Source organism: Beta vulgaris, chromosome 2, assembly GCF_026745355.1.
Source record: "Beta vulgaris subsp. vulgaris cultivar EL10 chromosome 2, EL10.2, whole genome shotgun sequence".
Taxonomy (NCBI): Eukaryota; Viridiplantae; Streptophyta; class Magnoliopsida; order Caryophyllales; family Amaranthaceae; genus Beta; species Beta vulgaris.
Window position 1 is genome coordinate 56,523,922 of NC_079203.1, and position 21,561 is coordinate 56,545,482.

At 35.6% G+C, this 21,561-nt stretch overlaps 3 protein-coding genes across 3 annotated transcripts; 1 reads left to right on the forward strand and 2 right to left on the reverse strand.

Annotated features, from left to right (window-relative positions):
* Nucleotides 1–1,272: 1,272 nt before the first annotated feature.
* Nucleotides 1,273–7,333, reverse strand: LOC104906073 (sister chromatid cohesion 1 protein 1). The gene is made up of 20 exons (XM_057393117.1): nucleotides 6,693–7,333; nucleotides 6,068–6,136; nucleotides 5,917–5,975; nucleotides 5,781–5,825; nucleotides 5,659–5,678; nucleotides 5,483–5,559; nucleotides 5,268–5,388; nucleotides 4,761–4,830; nucleotides 4,492–4,570; nucleotides 4,234–4,349; nucleotides 3,579–3,679; nucleotides 3,335–3,496; nucleotides 3,027–3,195; nucleotides 2,871–2,953; nucleotides 2,626–2,788; nucleotides 2,441–2,525; nucleotides 2,108–2,286; nucleotides 1,926–2,010; nucleotides 1,724–1,836; nucleotides 1,273–1,606 (listed from the first exon to the last, which is right to left on the reverse strand). Exons 1-20 carry the CDS (start codon nucleotides 6,743–6,745, stop codon nucleotides 1,524–1,526), a joined length of 1,932 nt encoding a protein of 643 aa, XP_057249100.1. The 5' UTR covers nucleotides 6,746–7,333; the 3' UTR covers nucleotides 1,273–1,523.
* Nucleotides 7,334–12,872: 5,539 nt separating this feature from the next.
* LOC104906055 (peptide-N4-(N-acetyl-beta-glucosaminyl)asparagine amidase A) lies at nucleotides 12,873–15,050 on the forward strand. Its single transcript, XM_010694756.4, has one exon. It carries the CDS (start codon nucleotides 12,929–12,931, stop codon nucleotides 14,711–14,713), a length of 1,785 nt encoding a protein of 594 aa, XP_010693058.2. The 5' UTR covers nucleotides 12,873–12,928; the 3' UTR covers nucleotides 14,714–15,050.
* A 442-nt stretch (nucleotides 15,051–15,492) lies between these two features.
* On the reverse strand, nucleotides 15,493–21,099 carry LOC104906054 (probable methyltransferase PMT23). The gene is made up of 8 exons (XM_010694755.4): nucleotides 20,346–21,099; nucleotides 18,993–19,142; nucleotides 18,243–18,513; nucleotides 17,100–17,210; nucleotides 16,848–17,013; nucleotides 16,520–16,762; nucleotides 16,079–16,273; nucleotides 15,493–15,940 (listed from the first exon to the last, which is right to left on the reverse strand). The coding sequence occupies exons 1-8, from the start codon at nucleotides 20,862–20,864 to the stop codon at nucleotides 15,736–15,738; spliced, it is 1,860 nt and encodes a 619-aa protein (XP_010693057.2). The 5' UTR covers nucleotides 20,865–21,099; the 3' UTR covers nucleotides 15,493–15,735.
* Between the last annotated feature and the right edge of the window lie 462 nt (nucleotides 21,100–21,561).

Genomic DNA, 21,561 nt, shown 5'->3' on the forward strand with positions numbered 1-21,561 from the left:
ACTTGGTGATTAAGCAGACGACACATCGCTAATCTCAGCAAAATTGGAATCAGAAGCCCACAGTTTGAAATTTTCAATAACTCCTGATTTCTGACAGTATATTTTCAAAGCAACAATTGCAACAGAAGCTTACAGTCTCAATTTAAAATGCTATCATTTACTAATAACTTTTTTTTTTTTTGGGTGTTTGTACCCGGTTCATCCTTCGGGCTACATCCCGATCGAGGCCCAAGTTCGGGGTGGTTAGGTTTCATTCCTCTCCCAAGGATGTTGCGGGGATTCGAACACGGGTCCGTCCTACCAAAACCAGTTCCCATCACCATTGGGCCAACACTTACTTGTTTACTAATAACTTTTCTGATCTACAATGTCTTCAACAAAAATGACTTTTGGTAAGTTAGAGAGGAAAAATATGCATCAGTGACTTCTACTTATGGTATTACAGATTTTAAGAGAGTGATAATAGATAGAGTAGCTGCAGAGAAACAAGCATTTCACATGTGATGTAATATCTTTTAGATTATGAGATTCATAATTAGGTTTTTACCATCATTACAAACTGTAACTGTAAGCCAAAACCATCAATTATGAGTACCACAACAAGCATTTATATTTTGTAAAGCTGTCATATTGTAATAACTTTTAGTTGCTTTACATAGATCAACAGCAACACAGCGTTACTTGATTAACTTTTAGAAGAAAAAAGAATTTCATGTTCAAAGTTTCTAAGTATATAAGTATACTATGTATTATGTACATGTGAATGTAAGAACTGAGAATACTATATTCAAGAATTGCAGCTTAAACTTAAATGTTAATGCACCAGAGAATGGAGCATGTGCAGACAGCTAAAACAGGTGCCCATAATATATTGCAAGAAGTTAGGGAGAATGAGTTGTTCAAACCGTATCAGCTAATTAAGCTGAATCTTCTACTCAATTTATCCAGATCAGCATATCTCTTTGCTATATACTCATAATTATTCTGTATGAGCTATGAAGGGGTGATTTAAGGGAATCACAGATATAATAATTATAGAAAGGCACACTAAAATGTGTGCTTTAGAATTAAAGGGATTAATAAAACATGATCAAATCAACAGAAACTATATAAGCTGATCGACTTAGGCCATTTATCGGAACCATCATAATCGCACACCTAAGGGAGATCCATTTACATTGCTAATGACATTATTAATAAGCAGATCCTACAAGTTTGGGATACTGGAACCTATTAATAAAGGTGACTATTTTTATACTTGGGAAGAAAACATTGAAGAAACTAGAAGGTATATATATATTCATTGCCACTATATATAATATATAGGCTGCATTCTTGACAACTGTTTCAATAAACATGTACATCCCCTCAAATATGAATTTAGACCAAACAGTTTAGTATGTGTTTGATGGAGTAGCGATATATTAAGGAATATAATAACCCTTATCTCCTATATAATTGAACTTCCCTAAGTTGCATACTTTAGAATGTCAGTGAATGTAATATCTCTATGGCAAACCTTTTCACATCTTTGCTCCTCTAGATATGGTAATGTCTCCATATGCTAACGTTTGCTGCACTCTGAGGACATCTCGCGTAACTAGAACTGCAAGGCAGTTGACATTATTACATCAGTGGTTCGATAGAGAACTTGCTATTGGTAAAGCTTGCATTAAAAAGTAAAAATGTAATTCATGTAACAAATTGGGTGATGGAAGTTTACCACAAGTCTGGTAGAAAAGCTGAGCAGCTTGTTTCCTGTTCATTCCAAAAGCTAGCTGGTTTAATGATTCTGTCTGAGGTGCTCCTGGGGTCTCGAAGTATGTCTTTAGATGCCTGAATAAGCATTCAAATAGAAATAAGTTACAATGGCTAAGATTTCTCTGTACTAAAGAATCTGAAATGACCTCTGGGGCTGGCATTACGTTGTGATGTTACTGGCCATCCTCTCAGCTTCCTCATCAATTGCAGCGCGCTGAGTTTGAGTAGTTCCCGTTTCTATCAGCAGTTCTGCAAATAAGCATTAATAAGATTATTGGAAGTTTGCTCTTACAAATGCAGCTACTACATGAACAGGAAGCTCATATATGAAGTATAATTAAATTACCATGATCAGGGGTTGGACCATGCCGAGAATGTCTGGGTATCTTGAAGCTTGGTTGAGCTGGCTCACCAAAACCAGGAAGATTGTGTTCTGCTGCTTCATGTATCCACTGGTTCTCTTCATCTAGTGACTCAAGGCCAGCACTGTTGAATTTGGTTGAAGAGGGCCTTTTCTTTCTTAACCTAGGAATAATAACATTTCAATAACCTCAAAATCCTTTTAAAATTGTTTCCCTTTCATTATTTCATTTTTCTTTCAAAAAATAATGGCACTCATAGAGAAAGGTTAAGCAATATTGCTTAAACCCAACTGACTTGTGTTGTATTGTGTACTAACCGCTCTGAATAGCTGTCTGAAGTGTTTGACAAGAAGTCAAGTCCAGGACCTGGGCTGGGAACCGAGAATGATTTAACAGAGGTTCCTGCACGTATAGCTCAAATGATTCACCTGAATCTAATATACTCTTGCAAATAAGGCAACTTTATCGTCTAAGAACATCAGAAGGTGTAGCAACAGTATACCAGAGTTAGCTGCTGCAGCATTTGGATTAGATGTGGCCACACCATTGAACATGAGGTTGAACTCATTGATAGGTATCTCAGTTCCTGTGGCCACGTTGCTTCGTAGTTTTTCTTGTGAGGCTATTCTATTAGATTTGACTCTATTGCCAACATCCCCCATTGGCTTCAAGAACACAAAGTCAGTTAAATCCTATGTATATGCTTTCTGTTTCCCGCAATAGCTAGCTAGATGAAAGACGTCTTACCATTTCTGGTGGATCTTGATAATATTGTCCATGAGGAGGTGAGGATGATGATGGTTCTGGTGGATGGGGAGAATTAGTCCTTCCTGCACGAGAAACTCAAATCGTCATGACTTGTACACAACAAAGAAATTTCTTATTAGAGAGTAACCAACTTACCAGAACCAGAAGGTGAATCTTGCAAAGGCTGCATACTTGTTATCCACAGATTTAGAAGCGGTTTTGGATAATAGACTTCATGGTTTCTTCCGAATAACCCACAAGATAGTGCTACTGGTGGCAGGTCTACTAATTTGGCTAATTTCACAGCTGATTTTGCTTTGGCATGCTGCAGAACAGTAGATTGCACTGTAAGCTTCAAAACAGCAGGTTTTTGCTTTAAACACTCTGCGTAAGTAACACTGTATGCAGGCCTGTTTTTGGAAGGCTAGATGAACTGGATTATTAAGGTTAAATGAGGGACAAACCTCTGTAATTTTGGGCCTCTTGACCCGTATATCAACTGAATCTTGGAGCCAAGTTTGGTACAAGTTACTCGGAATCATGGTTTGTTCATTATCCATTATACAAGGAGCTTCCCTTGATTTCTTTCTTGCTGGTTTTCGCTTCTGTAAATGTCGCTGGGGTTGCTGAAATCGTTCATTAAAATCCTTGTTAGTGAGCATTTATTTTACTGACAGGACCATCGAAGACAAAACTTAGAATAGTTACTTGTCCAGCCTCCCTGAGTTGAGGAGAAGATTGATCAGCCTGTCTCACTGGATGTCGATCAAAAGTATCATCTGCTGAAGAAAGATTTCTGATATTACCATCTGCATCCAAATAGCTCGTTAACTACAATTTGTGAAATCTTGACAGAACAAGTAGGATGTTTTATCACCATTTTACTTAAACATCCCACATCCTTATCTTGTATATTATTGAGCCTTAGCGTACTTTTTGTAGCTCAAATTATTAAGTTTCTAAATTACTCTCCTTTTGTAATTAAGCCCTAATATATGCATGCTAAGTGTTAGACGGGCAATTTCTTAAGCTAGTAAGAAGGGAGACAGAAAACTGAGGGGCTTAGTGGGGTCATCGGAAGCTGGTAATTTCAAACCTCTGATATGTGTACTCGGAGAAGGGGGGGGGGGATATAGCATGTAAGAATCAGATACCAAAAAGAAAACAAAAACACTTGACATGTAGTGTCAGAGTAACACCAGCAAAGATCATTATGCTACTGAATTGCAATATCTTTAAAAGACAAGTAATATTCTGCAGAATGGATTAATAGAGCTACATGCCTCAGGAAATGCATATGATTATTGGTACACGTGAAACTCAAAGGACAATATATTGCATTGGTTCCTCTCATGCAACTGACCTTTCTGTGGCTGCTCCATTTCTGGAGGCGGAGAGTGTACATTAGCAGGTGGGATTTCTGTGTACCCTTGAGAAGGGAAGTTATTCTGTGTTTCTTCATCTCCTTCAATATCAAATCTGAAGAGAGACAACATTTGTCAACTCCGAAGGTTCAAATGACAGATTAACAACATAATGCAGAAAGGCACAAGAGTCTTTTTTTCTTCAATTGGCTAGGAAGTTCGCATATCTAGCATTGTGCATTGCTACAGGAATTTACCTTTCAAAGCGATTGTAGAGACCTGTGTCAACTCGAAATGAATGAAATGGCTCATCTAAGGTAATATTAGCAGGTTCCGCTGAGAAAACAATATGCAGGATGATTAGATGTTTACCAGCCAGGAAAGGTATAAGCATATAAATAATTACATGCTCCAACTATAGATACTCGCATGAAATGATCCACTATAACACTATCAGACACCTTCTTGAGCCTTTAGACATAAAGTTTAAGAATAGAACTTAGTGCACTAGCGTTTAGAGGAAAACCTTGATGGTGTCCAGCATCTGGTTCTTTTTCTCTGAAGCTCTCTGTAAGCTCATCAATAGTATCCAGTCTCTGGATGTTTTCACGCGGGTTCATTTATCAGCAAAGTTGCAATAGTTGTCATTATATCACAATTTCCATAGAAGATTTAAGAATACAATTCACCATTATGTGTGATGTGATCTACAATATTTAGCATTTTAGCTGTAATCATATATGCACTACTCATACCAATTCAAACTGTCCTAGTTCAATAATCAATATTGATACTATCAGTGTGTCCAAAGGTTGCAATTGGCAATTTCATGGGTCTCTTATACTGGGATTTTAATTACGCTACAGAATGTGCAATCTCTATGACACGTCCAAGTGATATTGTCGATGGTGAGCAACAACTACATTCAGAAACATACTACGCAATTATTAGGAATTGCAGTCATACAGCAAGTAAATGAATTACATCTAGCTTGATCACACGCGACAAAAGTAAGGTGTAGTGCTTCATTTACCATGGCAAAGAAAGCCGATTGCTGAAATGTTGCACTACCAGTAAACTTGTTAGAGTAGTCAATAGACTGCTCAACATCACCAACATCTGCATTGTTCTCAGGCAATGTCACAGCTTCAAACCTGCATGACACAATTACAGAAACATTAACCAACTAAACCCCCACTAAAACCCAGAAACTCAGAAAAGGGGAAGTGATGTCAGTATGGGACCCACTTGGCTTGATTTTTGCCTTTGGGAAGAACTGTGGGGTCCACAGCAGGCTTCACCTTCCATGCTGAGTTGATTTCAACCTGGAAAAATTTGAACAAACAAACTTCGAACTCAACCATTATAATAAACCATATAATGAGAGTAACAAATTAAGGGGTTAAAAGTGGAATTTAACATACCAGTAGACGATTTACATCATCTGTTTAAATCACAAATTCACAATTAGCCGTATATTGAACGCAACTAAATATTCAAATATTTAAAAACAAACAAACTGATAAATCACTGAAACTAAGCTCACCATAAAGGAGTCTAACTTTGCGTTCATAAACGATTACCACACCACCTAATTAAATCGACAAGAAAACTATTCAGAGAAAAAACTATGCAAAAATTGAGGAAAAGAGTTGGTTATTTGTTTGCCAAGTATATTATACCCATTAAAATTCCAGAGAGTCTGAGCGCCATTGGAACTGAAGGATTTAAGATTTCTTCACTGTAATTTTACAAATTCATTTTCAGAAAACAGAAAATCAACATTGAGCTAAAGAAGAGAGAGAAAGAAAATTATCGAGAGAGAGAGAGAACCAAATTCTGATAATGTCGATCTGATCGAGTTTTCTCCGATTCATCTTGGCGTGCATCGTAGCTGCCATCCTTATATACAGAGAGAGAAATTGTCGAAATGTGAATTTCCATTGATAATTGCAACATTAATTTCGCACTAGAGCTAATATCAATGAGCGATGAAAAATGCAAGTAAATTTTGTAGAAACAGAGTCAAATACTAAGTATCTTGGTACGAAATGGAGAATGATCTACTGGAGACTATAATTTAGTAGAATTTGAAATTCTCGTAAGTTCAATCGGATGAAATATTGCATATGAAAACCGAATTTCTCACTTAATCTCCATAATAGAGCTAAATTAACTCGCACACTCAAATTCAGAATGTGAATATTCAAAACTTCAAACAATATACTAGAACATCGCCATTTTCGTCGAAGATGATAAACTAAATCAATCAAGGAATCAACGCAAATAGAAACTCGAATTTCTGGTGAATTTACGAAAACAGAGTATAGACAGAATAACATCACTAGAAATTTGAACTTCAATTAAACAGAAAGAATGTGTAAAACAAATCAATGAAGCGAAAGAGAAGTTGAATGTTAGATGAAATTGCAGAGAAAATGAGATAAAGAATAGTTACCATATTTGACCTAGAGGAGCTTTTCGAGCAAGCAGCTGATGTGAGTAGAACATTGTCGCTGAATTTTAAGTTTTACTTTAGTTTAGAGAGAAGGAGAGAGAAAATCAGCTATGGAGGAGCTTTAATGGAAGTTTAATGGCGGAAAAGAGAGAGAGGGGGGAGAGAGAGAGGGGAGAGAAGGAGGAAGTGGAGTGTCACTGTGTCAGAATCTGGTGTATGTAACAGAATACCCGCCAAGAGGCAGGCAGTGGGTTTTTGTCTTTTTGAGCGAGGGGTTTTTTTGTTTAACAAGGAGAGAAAAAGCTATGAAGGCTTTAGGGCGAGGAGGTAAACCTAAAACGTCTTTTCGGATTAGTTGGAAAAAATCAATATTATATAGTTTTTTTGGTTAAGGGTTGATTTTTTTTATATTTTTTTACGGATTTTTCACCAAATATTCTGAATTTTCAAAAAATTCACGTGATACCCTTTAATTTTTCAAAAAATTCACGTGATACCCTTTAATTTTTCAGAATATACAGTATTCCGAAGTTTAAATAATAATTCACGTGGTACTCTCAAATACCCTTAATGACCCACGACGTTAATTGTCATTAGTCATTAACCTTAATTTTTTAATTTAAACCCTAATTAATTCTATAATCTTAACCCTAATCCTACCCCCTACCTCTAACTCTAACCCACCACCCCCGTAGCCCCTCCCCCACCCTCCCACCACCCTGCATACGTGTGCTTTCTATGCGAGAAACTACCTTACAAAAATTGTTGTCCCAAACTACCTTTTACCATTTTGTTGTTGACAGCTACCTTATGTCGGTTTTCGGCGTTGAGTTTTGTTTTTTTTTTCCGGTTTTTTAATGTCACATTATATCACTTGACCTCTTCAAACCCTTTTTTAATTTTCCCCACCCTAATTTCCCCATTTCCCTGTGCGCGTGCTTTCTCTCTCACATCTATGTGACACTTTGTACCACCATCAAAATCCTCTTCTACTTAAACTAAAATTAAAACAATCACTCTCCTCAATTTCCACAATGGTAATTTTGTTTTTCCCACAATTTTAAACTGAAAAAACAAAAGTCAACGTCGGAAACTGGCATAAGGTAGTTGTCAACAGCAAAATGGTAAAGTAGTTTAGGACAACAATTTTTTTATAAAAAGATAGGAGTTAGGTCAAGTGGGTAGAGGATGGAGCGCTCCCCTTTGGCCTCTGAAGTCAGGGGTTCGATCCTTGCCCCCAGCATTATGCTGCAGTATTTCCTTAACAAGCTATGCGTGTCTTACCAGCTAATGTGTTGGTGTTTCCTACATGCTAGTAGCCTTGTAGGGGTTAGCCCTTGGACTGACTTAATTTTCTAATAAAAAAATTTTAAAAAAAACAATTTATTTATCAAGTACTTTCTCGAAAAAATTTGAAAGTTAAAGATAGTTTGAGACAAAAAATCGTAGATATTTCTTAGAATTTTTAGAATAATCCTAAATATATTTCTTTTATGCAAAAGCTGTAGGCTTACAAATTGCAATTACCATTCCACCAAAAATCTATTGAATTTGTCAACTCAAGAAGGAGTTGCAGGCTTACAAATTGCAATTAATAACATGTATGATTTGGTATATTAGGATGGTAGTAAGTACTAAGTAGTAACCCATTTGAAAAGTCCAAACTCATGTTTGTTAAAACTCAACAATAACTCCAAAACATGAGCAAAAGATGGTTAATATGCATCCTCTTTTTGACCTACATCATTCTAAGGTACTTATCAACTAAACAACTCTTCCATTACTCTATCTTAAGCTGGCACAAGGCAATCATCATGTCACCCTCCACAGGGATCCTCCATGTATGGGTGTTTTTCGGGGCGGTCCTCGTAGCTCTAACCTTAGCCATGTTAGTCCCTGGCATGGTGGTGGTGTGGATCACAATCATGGTGCTGCTCAGCTGCTCTGGCAGACGAGAGAAGGAGTTGATGTTGGAAGGTAAGAAATTAACAGCTGAGATTTCTGGGATTGTAATTAGGGACTTGATCATGAATAATAGCAGGAATGTTTTGGGTGTTATGTTTGCTGTATTAGGTTGTTTTTGTGCTCAAAGCTCACTGCAAAGATATTGGATTAGTACTTATTGATATTGTAGTAAGTTAGTGATTGTAGATTTAATAGTAACTAAATTTGAGCTATGCCTCTGATTAATACAAGATTTATTTAGCTAGGTTGTGCTTTTTACTAATTATATATACTTTTGTAACATAATATTGATTGACATATATCCTCGATCTTTTTCTAATAATTGTAATGTTTTAACTTATAGCCCAAGGACTAATCCCTACAAGGCTACTAACTTATAGGAAACACCAGTACATTGGCTGGTAAGGCATGCATAGCATGCTAAGGACATACCCCAGCATAATGTTGGGGATAAGGATCGAACCCCTGACCTCAGGGGCCAAGGGGAGCGCTCTACCCACTTGAGCTAACTCATATCCTTAATGTTTTAACTTATATGGTTATTAGGAAATTATTATTTACAGTTTTAAAGGTTTTTAATATTTTTTTTGCTATCTCATAACTAGTAATAATAAAAAGTTGATATATTGAAAATAGAGTTTAAAACTAATCCAATAACATTTATTTGTTTTCATTGTATTAGTAAAAGGAAAAAGCTATATGCAGCCCTAAGGACTATATACAAGAAGCTAAAAATGGAAATAAGTTGCATTAATTAATCATTTATTTCATCGGTTGATGTAAAAATTTTCAATAAATTCACAACTTATTTCCATTTTAAGTAGTGTATTTATGTCTTATATGCAACCCTAAGGGCTGCATATAGCATAACCCTTAGTAAAAAGATACTTATAATATTTTTAAAATTATCAATTAATGAGGAAGTATTCCCATGTACATCCTTCCACGTTTGAGTGTGTTTGTATACTCAAGACTTTAAATATCCGCTACAAAGATTATGGATTATATATAGTAGCTAAGTTCATCAACAATATTACTAATTAAGCATCATCAATCATGAGTCATGAATGAAGTAAAACAATTATAATATTGATAAGAAATTTCTTTCATATTATAGTTGAAGACATTTTCTCAGCATATTGATTGATGACCATTTAAATTATTTAAGACCTTTTAAGTCCTCATATAGGTAGCTGGAAATGGCCTGATGCATCTTCGAACCAATGACATAAGGGTCACTAGCGTAATATTTATAGCACTTTCTCACCTCTTGATAACCAACTAAATTTCCCATGTATTCTAAAAGAAAACTAAGTAGTAAGTACTCCATCTAATGAATGATTAGTAATATTTGGTATAATTTACAAGAGGTAAAATATTTAATTATGGCTAGTAATTGGTTACGAAGGGAGTATAAAAGATTCCCACCACAAATTGCATAATGAGAATAGGAATCTGTCAAAAGAAAAGGAAAAAAGAAACAATTAAGTAGTAAGTACTCCCTCTGTAACGAATTACTAGTAATATTTGGTATTATCTATGAAAGATAAAATATTCAATTATGGCTAGTAATTAATTACGGAGGAAGAATAAAAGATTCTCACCACAAATTTCATAATAAGAATAGGAATATGTCAAAAAAGGACAAAAGCTAACGGACGCCCCGGGGGCGCTAGATAAGAAATATATCATTCTATTTAATTACTTATATTTATACAAAATAATAGAATAATGTATAATTTCAATGCAATGCATTTGAATTAAATGTTTTCAGTTGGTCTTGTAAGAGACCGTCTACTTTTAATTTAAAAGTAGGCGCGGCCCAAGCCCAATATTAAGAAGAGAATAGATCATATTTCTTAATATAGTGACTACTTTAATCTATTTAGTGACCATTTTAATCTATTTAGTGACCAGTTTAATCTATTCATTAATAACATTCTTTAATTCATTTAGTGACTGATTTAATCCATTTAGTGACTAGCTTAATCCATTTTGTAAGACTGACGGACTATTTTTAAAAATTGTTTGTTCTAATTCAAAATTTAGAAGGGAAATAAAAGAAGGAGAAGAGAATGGACGACTAGGATGGTGCAAAATACCTAAAAATAGTGTTAGGTTAGAGAGAAATTGAATGGGCTTCTTAGGAGAACATAGGTTTGCATTGTCTAATTTTATATTAAAATTAGACCGTCTATTATAATAATTTGTGAAATGTTTTCCCCTTTCCTTTTGAAAAACATTAAATGATTTGCATTGAAATTAGACATTATTCTATTATTTTATTTTGTATAAATATGAGTAATTAAGTACAACAATATATTTCTTATCTAACGTCCCGGGGCGTCCGTTAGCAAGATCCAAAAAAATAATAATTAGTAGAGTAATAATGAGTAGGGTACTATTTTGTGTTGGTAATAATATAGATGCTACTTTTGAGCAAACACCCCTAATGACATGGTAATGCACTAATTAATCCTGGAATGCTCCGAGTTTTCGTAGAAATTTCGTGCAAAGTGCTTCACACGACTAGAAACCATCATCTAGTATTCTAGTCTACTATGATTACTAGTCAATAAACAAGATTATATTATCGTTCTTGTTAACATCCATGAAACAATCATCATTTTTTACATGTAAGTTTCCCTTTCAAATATGACACTTACTTTTAACAGATGGTTTAGATAAATTAAATTATGAAATTTCCTAGCTTGGCAATTTTTTTAACTAACTAGCTTGCTATTACTGTCTTTGTTAAAAATGATTTAACGTGTTTAGCCAGGTTCAAGTTTGAGCTTCATTTTAAAGTAACTTTTTATAACTCAATATTAATTTACATATAGAGGAAATTTCTTTATGGATAAGACAAAACTTTGAATTGGAATTCTAACTAATACAAAAGAATGAGTTAATCGGAATAATATTATTGTTGACCAAAACCATTTATTTAACACAGTGATATTTTTTTTTCCATATAATAATCTTTTAAAATCTTAAGTTATACTCCCTCCGTCCCATAATATAAGTCCTGTTTCCTTATAAGGTGTCCCAAAATATAAGTCTTATTTCTATTTTCAATCAATAATTATACCCAAAATACCCTCATGAAAATAGTTTAATTCCCAAAATGTCATCATAATTTCAGCTTCCAATGCACCTTATTAATGACAAAATGGAATCTTTTACCTCATTAAACTCCTCTACACATTAAACCATGCAACATTAAATGACAGTTTTTATTTTTTGTTAAAAAGAAAAAAGCAATGTAAGTGTTTCTCAATAAAAATAATTTTTTTTATTCAAATAAAAAAAGATTCCATTTAACCTTAATTCCCGCGTAAAAACAGAATCAGGACTTATATTATGGGACGGAGGGAGTAGTATATAGTTACGATCTACCATAGTAACCTTTATTTTAATTTAGTCACTCTTTCACACACACACACACACACATATATATATATATATATATATATATATATATATTGATACTCTTTCTTACATTAGTTTGTCATGATAAAATTTTCACGTTGTAACATAGTAACCTTTTTTTTTTGACATAGTCAAATTTTACAATCGATATTTACTCATCTTTTATATCTATTTTTTATATAGTAATTTTTTTTTTCATAAATCACATGAATTAGCATTAGGTTCACACAAATTTAGTGTGAACCAGGTCCATATAAGCTTTTTACAAAAATGAAAAGTGAGAGTAAATCAAAAAATCGAGCTTGAGTTTAAGAAAAATCTCTAAGTCAACTCGATCATATCTTAAATAAACCATCACCAATAAGTTTGAATAACGAGTTGCCACTAATGAAAACATTTCTTACTTTATCAAAAGTCTTAATTTTATTTAGACTATTAAAGATTTGAGATCCCTTTAGTTATCTTTAAAAATAAAATTGCATTAATGCATATTTGATGGACTCGGCCGCTCAGGGTGCTTTTAATGCAACTAAACTTTACGTGATTTCTGACTTTTAAGCTGCACCATTATTCTTAGATTGTCAAGCTCGCCCAAATTAAAGTTTCAATCGAGATTAAACAAATCGATCTGAAGTAAAATTCCCAAGTACCTAAATTCAATATTTTTTTCTTATACATTAAGTAAATACATTTTAGATATTTCAAAGATGGCAATTATTTTTTTTTGGAGCTATGAAAAGTATAAAATTTCCCAGTCAACCATAACTTCCTTATTTATACAATTCCCTCCACATTTCACCATACAAACACAACAACTTTTTAAACTCAAAAATTTAAAAATGCATTTCCACTACTCTTTTTTCATCATCATCTTCTTCACCTCACTTTCAACCACCATATCTCAACCAGAAAACCATTTTCTGAAACCACCATCATCATCTCTTCATCTTCAACCTCAAGAATCCATTGAACTCACTCTTCCTCTTTCAACTACAAATCTCCCAATCCCACCACCAGAATGTACTCTCTCTGTCTTCAACCACTCATTTGCTTACACGTATTCTCAACCTCCTTTCAATGTCACTTATTCTCCGCCACTCGATTGTCCTCCTCCATGGTCTCACGCTGTTCTTCAGTTTTCCGGCGAGATTTCCGGCGAACAGTACGATCGGATCGCCGGAGTTTGGGTTTCCGGCGTTGAGATTCTTCGGACTAGTACCCCTGAACCATCGGAGAATGGAACTTTCTGGAAGGTTGAGAAGGATATTACGAGGTATATGTCCGTTTTACAGCAGAGTAATGTTAGTTTTTCTATGATGCTTGAGAATATTGTTAATGATGAATTTACTGGTATTTATAATGTGAGTGTTTCGATTTTGTTTTATAAAGATGCGGAGGAGGTTGTGAATGTTAAGAGTCGGAAATTAGGGTTAGGGTTAGGGTTAGGGTTAGGATCTGGGTTGGAATTTGGGGATTTGGGGGGTGGGGTTTATGAAGAACCAGCTGATTTAGTGATTCCGATCGCGGATGATGGGAATCAAGATTATTGGTTTCGGATTGAGAGTGAATCTGAAAAAATTGTGAGAAGTATTGAGATTCCGATTAATGCTAAGAGAGTTGTGCTTGAATTGTATGTTTCACATCATGGAGATGATGAGTTTTGGTACTCAAATCCTCCGACTGAATACATTGAAATGAATAATTTGACTACGAGTAGAGGGAATGGTGCATTTAGGGAGGTTTCTGTTAAAATTGATGGGGGATTGGTGGGTTTTGTGGTGCCATTTCCGGTGATCTTTACCGGAGGAATCAATCCGTTGTCGTGGGAGCCTGTTGTTGCGATCGGAGCGTTCGATTTGCCGTCATATGATGTTGAGTTGACTCCATATTTGGGTACCCTTTTGGATGGAAAAAGTCATAAGATTGAGCTTGGGGTGGCTAATGCTATTAGTTTTTGGTTGGTTGATGCTAATTTGCATGTTTGGATGGACAAGAATTCTTCTGAGGTTCAGGCAGGAATGGGTGCTATTGAGCCGACTGAATATGAAGACGAACGAGAGTGGAAGTTCAAGCAATTGGATGGATCTTTTGAGTTTGAAATTGAGAGAAAGAGCCATACTTCTGGATGGGTTAATTGTAGTTTGGGCAATTTTACCACAAGTGTAGCTCAGAAATTGAAATTCGAGAACAAAATCGAGTTTCAACAATCTGGTACACAAAAGACTGTTGAGCAAAAAGTGAAGGTGAAAACTGAAGTAAAGGTGGTATCAGATATGGGTGTATTGATCTCTTCGAGAAGTTTGAAACGGGAGTATCCACTTAAAATTAGAACTTCCACGACTCCTGGGCCGGAAGAGGATACGAGCTCGATGATTACAAACATATCACATGAATTGAAAGAGAAATCTACTAGTGGTAATTTGCAAACATCATTTCAGAACGTTCAAGAGTCAGGGGGTTCAATGCTGCTAAAGGATCATTCAGTTCTTTCTGGTACAGCTCAAACTCATCAAACTTTGAGCTACAAGGGTCAATCTGGCTGCTTTTTGAGGAGCGCTCAAACAGCTGGCGGAGAGCTTCTCAGAGACGACTCATCTGTTTGCTCGTCTCATTTGAGCTGGTAGACTAAACTCAGAGTCCTGAACTCATGATTTTGCATATCCATGGAAGATCCAAAGGCTTTACCAGTAGAACAATAATGTCCATGTGGCCAGTGCTCAGCTAGCTATACTCTATTCTCTTTTGTATAGAAGTTTTTGTGTTGTATGCATGTGTGTAGTGTGCTATTGTTTTTTCCAGAATTTTTGTTGTCATTCTTACCTTGTTTCGATATAGTTGAGAATTTGTGAGGTTTTGAGGGATGAAGTATTGTGGAGGCATCTGTTGCCATTGCTGCTTTTTTCCCATTTTCTTGTGTGTAGTATGCTCTTTATATGATTGACTGGATTTTTTCTCGTTGCTTCTCTTCGTTTCTCTCAATTTGGAAACAAAAAGTTGTGAGTATTGTGTTGAACACTCTCTTGTCTCTTGTAGATTAGCGAGTGTGTGTTCAGGATTACACTAAACGGACTTGGGGTGCGATTTTTCATCTTTAAAAATATAAGTTCAGCTCAAAAAGTTTTACCACCTTTAATATAAACTTTCTAAGTTCCACTACGTTCAGTTAAGATAAGTTAAGGAGAATTTAGGTGAAGGAAATGCACCCTTAAAATTTGTGAGTTTGTTCTCCTCATCATATTTTCACTTATTTCAAGAAGAACTAGTTACATATAAGGCTAAGATATGCTAGCCCAAGTTTATTCATAACTACTCCTATAAGTCTATAAATTCTTAAGTAGTTAAATTCAAGGCCAATAAGTTCAATGAAGATATTATGTTCAAGGCATAGGTTGACATAAGTTGATACGTGAAATCAGGCTGTAATTTATGTGGTAAACTCCTTCAAGAAATTTCCTCCGACAAAATTTCCTTTTTTCTCTTATACATAATATCGCAAATACCTCTAAAAAGGAAGGTATTTAGAATATCCCTATACACTTATCACTTATGCATATGCTATTATGCTGTGGCATCAAAAAATAAATGGTAAAAGAAACTGCATAGAGAAATTATACTACATTTTAAGGTTGCACTTTCTTTTTATAGTTCATCTTTGCACACGACCACCCCGTGGGCGCCAAAAGCTTTTATGGCCAACGAGATATTGATCATTGTGGAGAGTCATAGACCACTGAAGAGAATGAAAAATTGCTCCTATACTGTTGATCATCTCTTTGGTTTCTTGGAACAATATCCATCCACCTGGTCTGACGATGCGGTCAATTTCCGTAGCCACGTCAATGATGTTGCACCTGAATAATAAAAAAGGGGAAAGAACATACGATTGAGCTGATTCACTTGATTGCAGGGAAGCAACTTCAATCACAAAGAACAAAAATTTCTAGAAACATTTGAACACAAGAAGGTAACAAACAATTTGCAATTTTTACCTATCCGGAAGATTGCTGAAAAGGAAAGTGGAGTGTAGGAGATCATATGTCCGCGGATAAGTGTTAAAAGATTCACACCAATCATGATAAACTCCAATCAACCCTCGGTCAAATATTATGGGAAGTGTATCCGGCTCATGGACTGGGACAACATTCATCACCCACAGCGGCATATTAATAAGTGCTGCAGCAAATCTGAAAGAAAGCAATGTTACTTTTATTTGAAAGTTAAAACAATTTTGATCTTGCCTGCCTGAACTGCAAAGTTCATCAGTTGCTGTAAGCATTCAAGGATAACAACCACGCATCCAACACTTGACAGTAGGCCAAAAAAAAAAATTGATGGCCTGGACAATGCTATTCTGCTGTAAGATTTGACAAACATTATTTGACCAAAAAGGGGAGAGGGGGAGGTATAGTCACTTGGTAAAAGATTCTCACCCTCCATGACCAGCAGTCATGTCCATCACGTTACGCACGCTTGACCAGTTTATTCCAAGGCCACCAATATAAACATTTGCTACCAGAGCATGCCAATCACGGGTGTCATTATGAAACGCTTGTTCCACAAGGGGAGCTGAAGGGAGGCTTAAAGGCTTTGTGGTGAGCCTGTTCGGCCAAAGAGGAGGCCAACTGGAGGCTTCAGGCGGAAGATGGGGAAGACATTTTTGGAGAGGTGAGTACCTATTGATGAAAAAGAACATATCACATTGATGAAAAGTTACTGATTGGTCTCAAAAATTCAAAACATTCCCACTAGAAGCAATACCAGGACATATTTCTGCCCATATCACACATTGGGATGTTGTTCTTTTCACGCTCCCTGTAGCAGGATGGTGAGACAGGCTTCTGATACACCACAAGTCCAATTCCTGTTGATGACATGGTCTTACCTACTACCTCCCAGCACATTGACTTTGCTAAAGCTACCATGGCTGCAAGAAAGTTTTCAACAGATATCACAGGTCTGATATATTCAACATCTCTTCCCATAAATTTTCGAATTAGGAAATTTACATACAGTTCCATACAGTCACATCCTTTGCATCCTTGCGATAGACTGGTGTGGCAGACCAGATGAAGAATCCTCCAGGCCTGAGAATCCTGTTAAGCTCCAGTAAGGGTTTGCCGCCTGCAACGATAAAGTATTATCCAAAACATAAGGTTGATTTGCAAGCTATGAGACCTTGATTGCGTAGCTAAACAAAGCATGGTAATTACTACATCATACAAAAGCCTAGCGTGCACACAGCAGACATGTTAATCAATAAAACAATACAAGACGGACAAGTGCAACTGTGATATAATGCTCAACCAAATAACCGAGCGGTCACCTGACATAACCACAAACTCTGCTTCTCATATCTGTCAATTCAGCTCAAAGTTCGCCTATGCTCGTCAGGAACAAAATCATATAAACTCAAATGCAGAAGCTTCCACAACAGACAGAGAACAGGAGACTGGAGGCGAAGATATAAACAGGGGACCTAATTAGAATTTGTCGGTTTTCCTACAAGATCAAAGGAACAAGATATAGAGAAAACTTGTAGGCCTCCTTTTCCTTTTGCCTGTCCCTACTCTAAATAAAATTCATCAGTTATGTGAAGAAAAGAACTAGTAAATGAAGGAAAATAAGCCATCCTTTACTCTTCTAAATCAGCCTAATCAGATGAAGGCATTGTAAAAGGCAAACAAAAATTTAGTAAGTACATTATATATAGAGGATGAGCAACAGCTATACTTGAGCACCAAGATATAAATTTTTGGCACTTTTTCTGTCAACTCAATTCAATGGATGCAAACAACATCCCAGTACCATGACCTAGTTCTTCTTATAGATGTACGGTGTACCCTAAGAATCGTACTTTATATTCTGAGAAATGAACTAAAATCTCTGCTACTGTTTTGTGAAATACTCCATATTGACAAACAGAAAATTATATAGCAAGAGCATACAACAAGGGCTTGCTAAATGCAAGGTTTACACAAATATAATGTCTCATAGTCATAGTTAATTTACTACACAGAGCATGCTCTGGTGTGAATGTGTGATCCATCTAACTTATCCACATCTTAGTCATTACTATAGAAAAACACATAATATACTATAATAATAGACATAACAGAACTTAAACAATAATGTGAGGTGGTTCTCAGGAATTACCATCCGCATCCCAATGAACCCTGCACCTTGCACAATGAATGAGATCATAGGCATTGTCTGGAAATGTTAGCTGTTGAGTTCCAATAACTGAAAGAAAGGCAGGTATTCCACGTTCTAGAGCGAACTGTATTTGAGCTTCATGTTCATCCTTGGGGGCCATTGACATTGTGAGAACATCTCTATCCAACAAATGTCCTCCAAAGCTGGCAACACCACAACCAACATCCAGAACAACCCTAATGTTTTGACCCCATTTGACAACGGGTATAGCCTATAAAAGATTTAAACAAGAGTCGTATGAAAAAAATTGAAGCCACAAGTAGTATCAATATACAGAAGAGGAAATTTCGGCGTATGATTCTACAAGTTGGCGCTATTTCAGATCAAACTCTGCAGACTTATGCTACACAAAACGCACAACTCTACACACAAAATCTTGTACGAGACTGTCTTACAATAACTTATAATGAGTCTAGGTTTAAAAAAAGGTATTCCAGGGGTGACATGTTACGTTCTTGTTTTTTGGAGGGGAGATAGCTTCTTGATGTCAAACAATAAATTTAGTGTCCTCCGATCTAATTTAAGACTTGCTCAAATATATGAAAGGATGCATCTCTAAAATAAAATGAAAAAATTAGAACTCCCATTTATAAAAATTACTCTACCATAAAGCAATCAATCAGACGCCAAATGCATGCACTTGTGACGTATAAATGCTTCTAGATATCAGGACATAATTGAGAAGTGTACCTTTTCAATAAACTGGATATAGTTTGTAACACCTTCCTTAAATTGGGTTCCACCTCCAGGAAATATAAAATGATCACCTGACTTGACAACCCAATGCTGGTCCTTCTTGTAGTCCACTAACTTAGGATGAGGGACATTATCATACCAGATCTGTGTCAAAAGCAGATTTGTTGAGCAATATTATTAGACAATTATCATATACATGTCCTATAATGCAAGTAAAGAGCCCATGAACAAGAAAGGGGGGAAAAACAGCGGCAAGGAGAAAAACTGAGTACAAAATTTCAATTTCTTCTACTCTCAGATCTCAACTCTAAGCCGTTGTATCATATTGGTAAGCAAAACATTTCTATTCAAGGTAGCTAGTCATAGCTCATACATGGAAAAGCACACGAGAAACATTACTTCACAATTACAACTGATCAAAATATATCATGACCTAAAACATCTGACCTGTGTAAAAGTCACGATGAATTTCTATGTGATTATAATATCTACAAACCTTTCAATCATCCTTCTTTAAAACAACTCTTATAAGTCAAAATAAGTAATTAAGAAAGTGTTAGTTAGGAGGAAAACTTTTCCTGAAATAAGTGGTGATAATTAGCTTTCCTGAAGGTAGAAAATAGTTTTCCAAATGGTGATAAAAGTTTTCCTTTCCAAACTAAGATATGCCATATTTTCTTCCCCCCGTTCCTCAGGTTCCTCTCACTCTTCTCACATCCGTCATGTCCCTTTCATTTTCATTTCTGGTTTCCTCTATAATCCTCCTCGTGAGGAACCAAACAAACGAAAACTAATTTTCCATCTTCCGTCCAAGTAAACAGAACCTAGAACTCCACGTTTCTTCTCTTCTTCCAGTTCACTGTACACTACTATATTTCAAGATTACAATATTTCATTTAAAATATTTGACAAGCTATTTTCATACCTTAACTAATCTATTCCCAACACTGACATTATACTTTTTAAATACAGAAGTAACTAATGATCAGGCAAAAGGTTTCACCAAATCTAGTACAAATCCTGAGCTACAACTAGTACAAGCTTACAACCGTATTACTATTTTAATCAACATACACTCAGATCGATTAACTACCATATAATTATAGCAACTACCTCAAATAACTAAAATAAATCATATAATAACTTCATACACCACATTTTCCTATGATCTATGTGTACTTTCTAATAATCTTTTCATGATTATGAAACAGATCTAATTAATTAATCTTGTAATAATCCATGCATCTGACATAAAATAATACTTTTCCTATGTTGCTGAGTTGATCAATCAAAGTAGTTAAAATAAACTAAAATCTTACCAATAATATAAGCAAGTAACAAGCTCACCATGTCCCTACTCTTAGGCCACGAAATAGGAATCTTATAACCTCTCGGCAACGGCACCAAACACCTAGAATTAGGTTCTGGACAATGTCGTTCTCTATGTTCCATATGCTTCCTCGATTTCAGCGATTTAATCGCTTTCAAATTATCCAAACAAGGTATAAAATCCACAGCTACACCTCCCTTACAAACCTCAAAATTCAATTTGAGAAGATCTTTATCGAAATCGATCACACCAACGGAGATCGATTTCGCCGGAGAAGATGATCGGAAACCTAATTCCGACGACGGAGATGTTGCGATGATCGGAGATGAATTTGTTACGGCGATTTCTGGAGAAATTTCTGGAGAAATGATGGAAGGTGGTTGAGGAAGAGAGGTGAGAGAGGAGAAGAGAGAGAAAGAGGATTGAGAATTTGAAATGAGGAGGAGAGTGAAAGAGAGGAAGAGGAGAGAGAGGATGAAGATGAAGGAGTATTTCTTTTCATGGAGGAATGATTGAAAAGTTGTTGTAATCGCCATTGTTGATGTTGTTGAGAGAAAAACAGAGGAGAGAGAAAATGGAAGTTTGTTTGTTGTTGGTTTGGGTGAAAAAATTTCAGTTACGATGAGCGTGGGGTGTGTCAGAAGTTGAGATGAGAGAGATGAGATTTTTTTTATGAGAAATTGGTAGCGAAGTTCAGAATAGTAAGTACTAATAATGTAAATGTAGTACTATGATGAATGATCGAACTGCAAAAGTATGTGACATGTGGTCCTTTTTCCTTTGCTCTGTTTATCGAAATTTAGGACGTAGATTTGGTTTTTTGTTGGTTTTTTTCTTTGGGGTTAAGGATTGAGAAAGTAGTTGACTGCTTTCTTTTCAGCTAAATAAAAAATTAGGAGGGTGGTTCATGGGTGCCTCATTTGTTTTTGTTTCTTTAAAGATAATTGTTTCGAAAATCAATTTCTGTTAGATTATTAGCCTATTGAATAGACCAGTTTAGAGGTTAGGAAAAAGACAAAACAACGTATAAGACAATAGGTGTAAAGGCTCATTGCCACCATAAATGAATGCTCGAAGATATTATTAAGATAAGATTTGAATCCTAAGCAATGTCCAGAAATTGGGGATGGTACTCCATTGAGCTATCACCCTTTTCTGGGTGTTTCACTTGTTTTTGGTTCCCTTTGGAAAAGAAAGACATTCCATAATCTAGAGTGTATTAAATTTTTGTTA

Coding starts and splice junctions, on each gene's coding strand:
- LOC104906073 (XM_057393117.1), bottom strand. CDS start 6,745: ATGTTCTACTCACATCAGCTGCTTGCTCGAAAAGCTCCTCTAGGTCAA. Junction 3,497..3,578: donor AACTCAGGGAGGCTGGACAA/GTAACTATTCTA, acceptor GAACGATTTCAG/CAACCCCAGCGACATTTACA. Junction 2,954..3,026: donor AGATTCACCTTCTGGTTCTG/GTAAGTTGGTTA, acceptor TTTCTCGTGCAG/GAAGGACTAATTCTCCCCAT.
- LOC104906055 (XM_010694756.4), top strand. CDS start 12,929: ATGCATTTCCACTACTCTTTTTTCATCATCATCTTCTTCACCTCACTT.
- LOC104906054 (XM_010694755.4), bottom strand. CDS start 20,864: ATGGCGATTACAACAACTTTTCAATCATTCCTCCATGAAAAGAAATAC. Junction 18,514..18,992: donor ATATCCAGTTTATTGAAAAG/GTACACTTCTCA, acceptor AATCTTTTATAG/GCTATACCCGTTGTCAAATG. Junction 17,014..17,099: donor GGATGTGACTGTATGGAACT/GTATGTAAATTT, acceptor ACTTTCTTGCAG/CCATGGTAGCTTTAGCAAAG.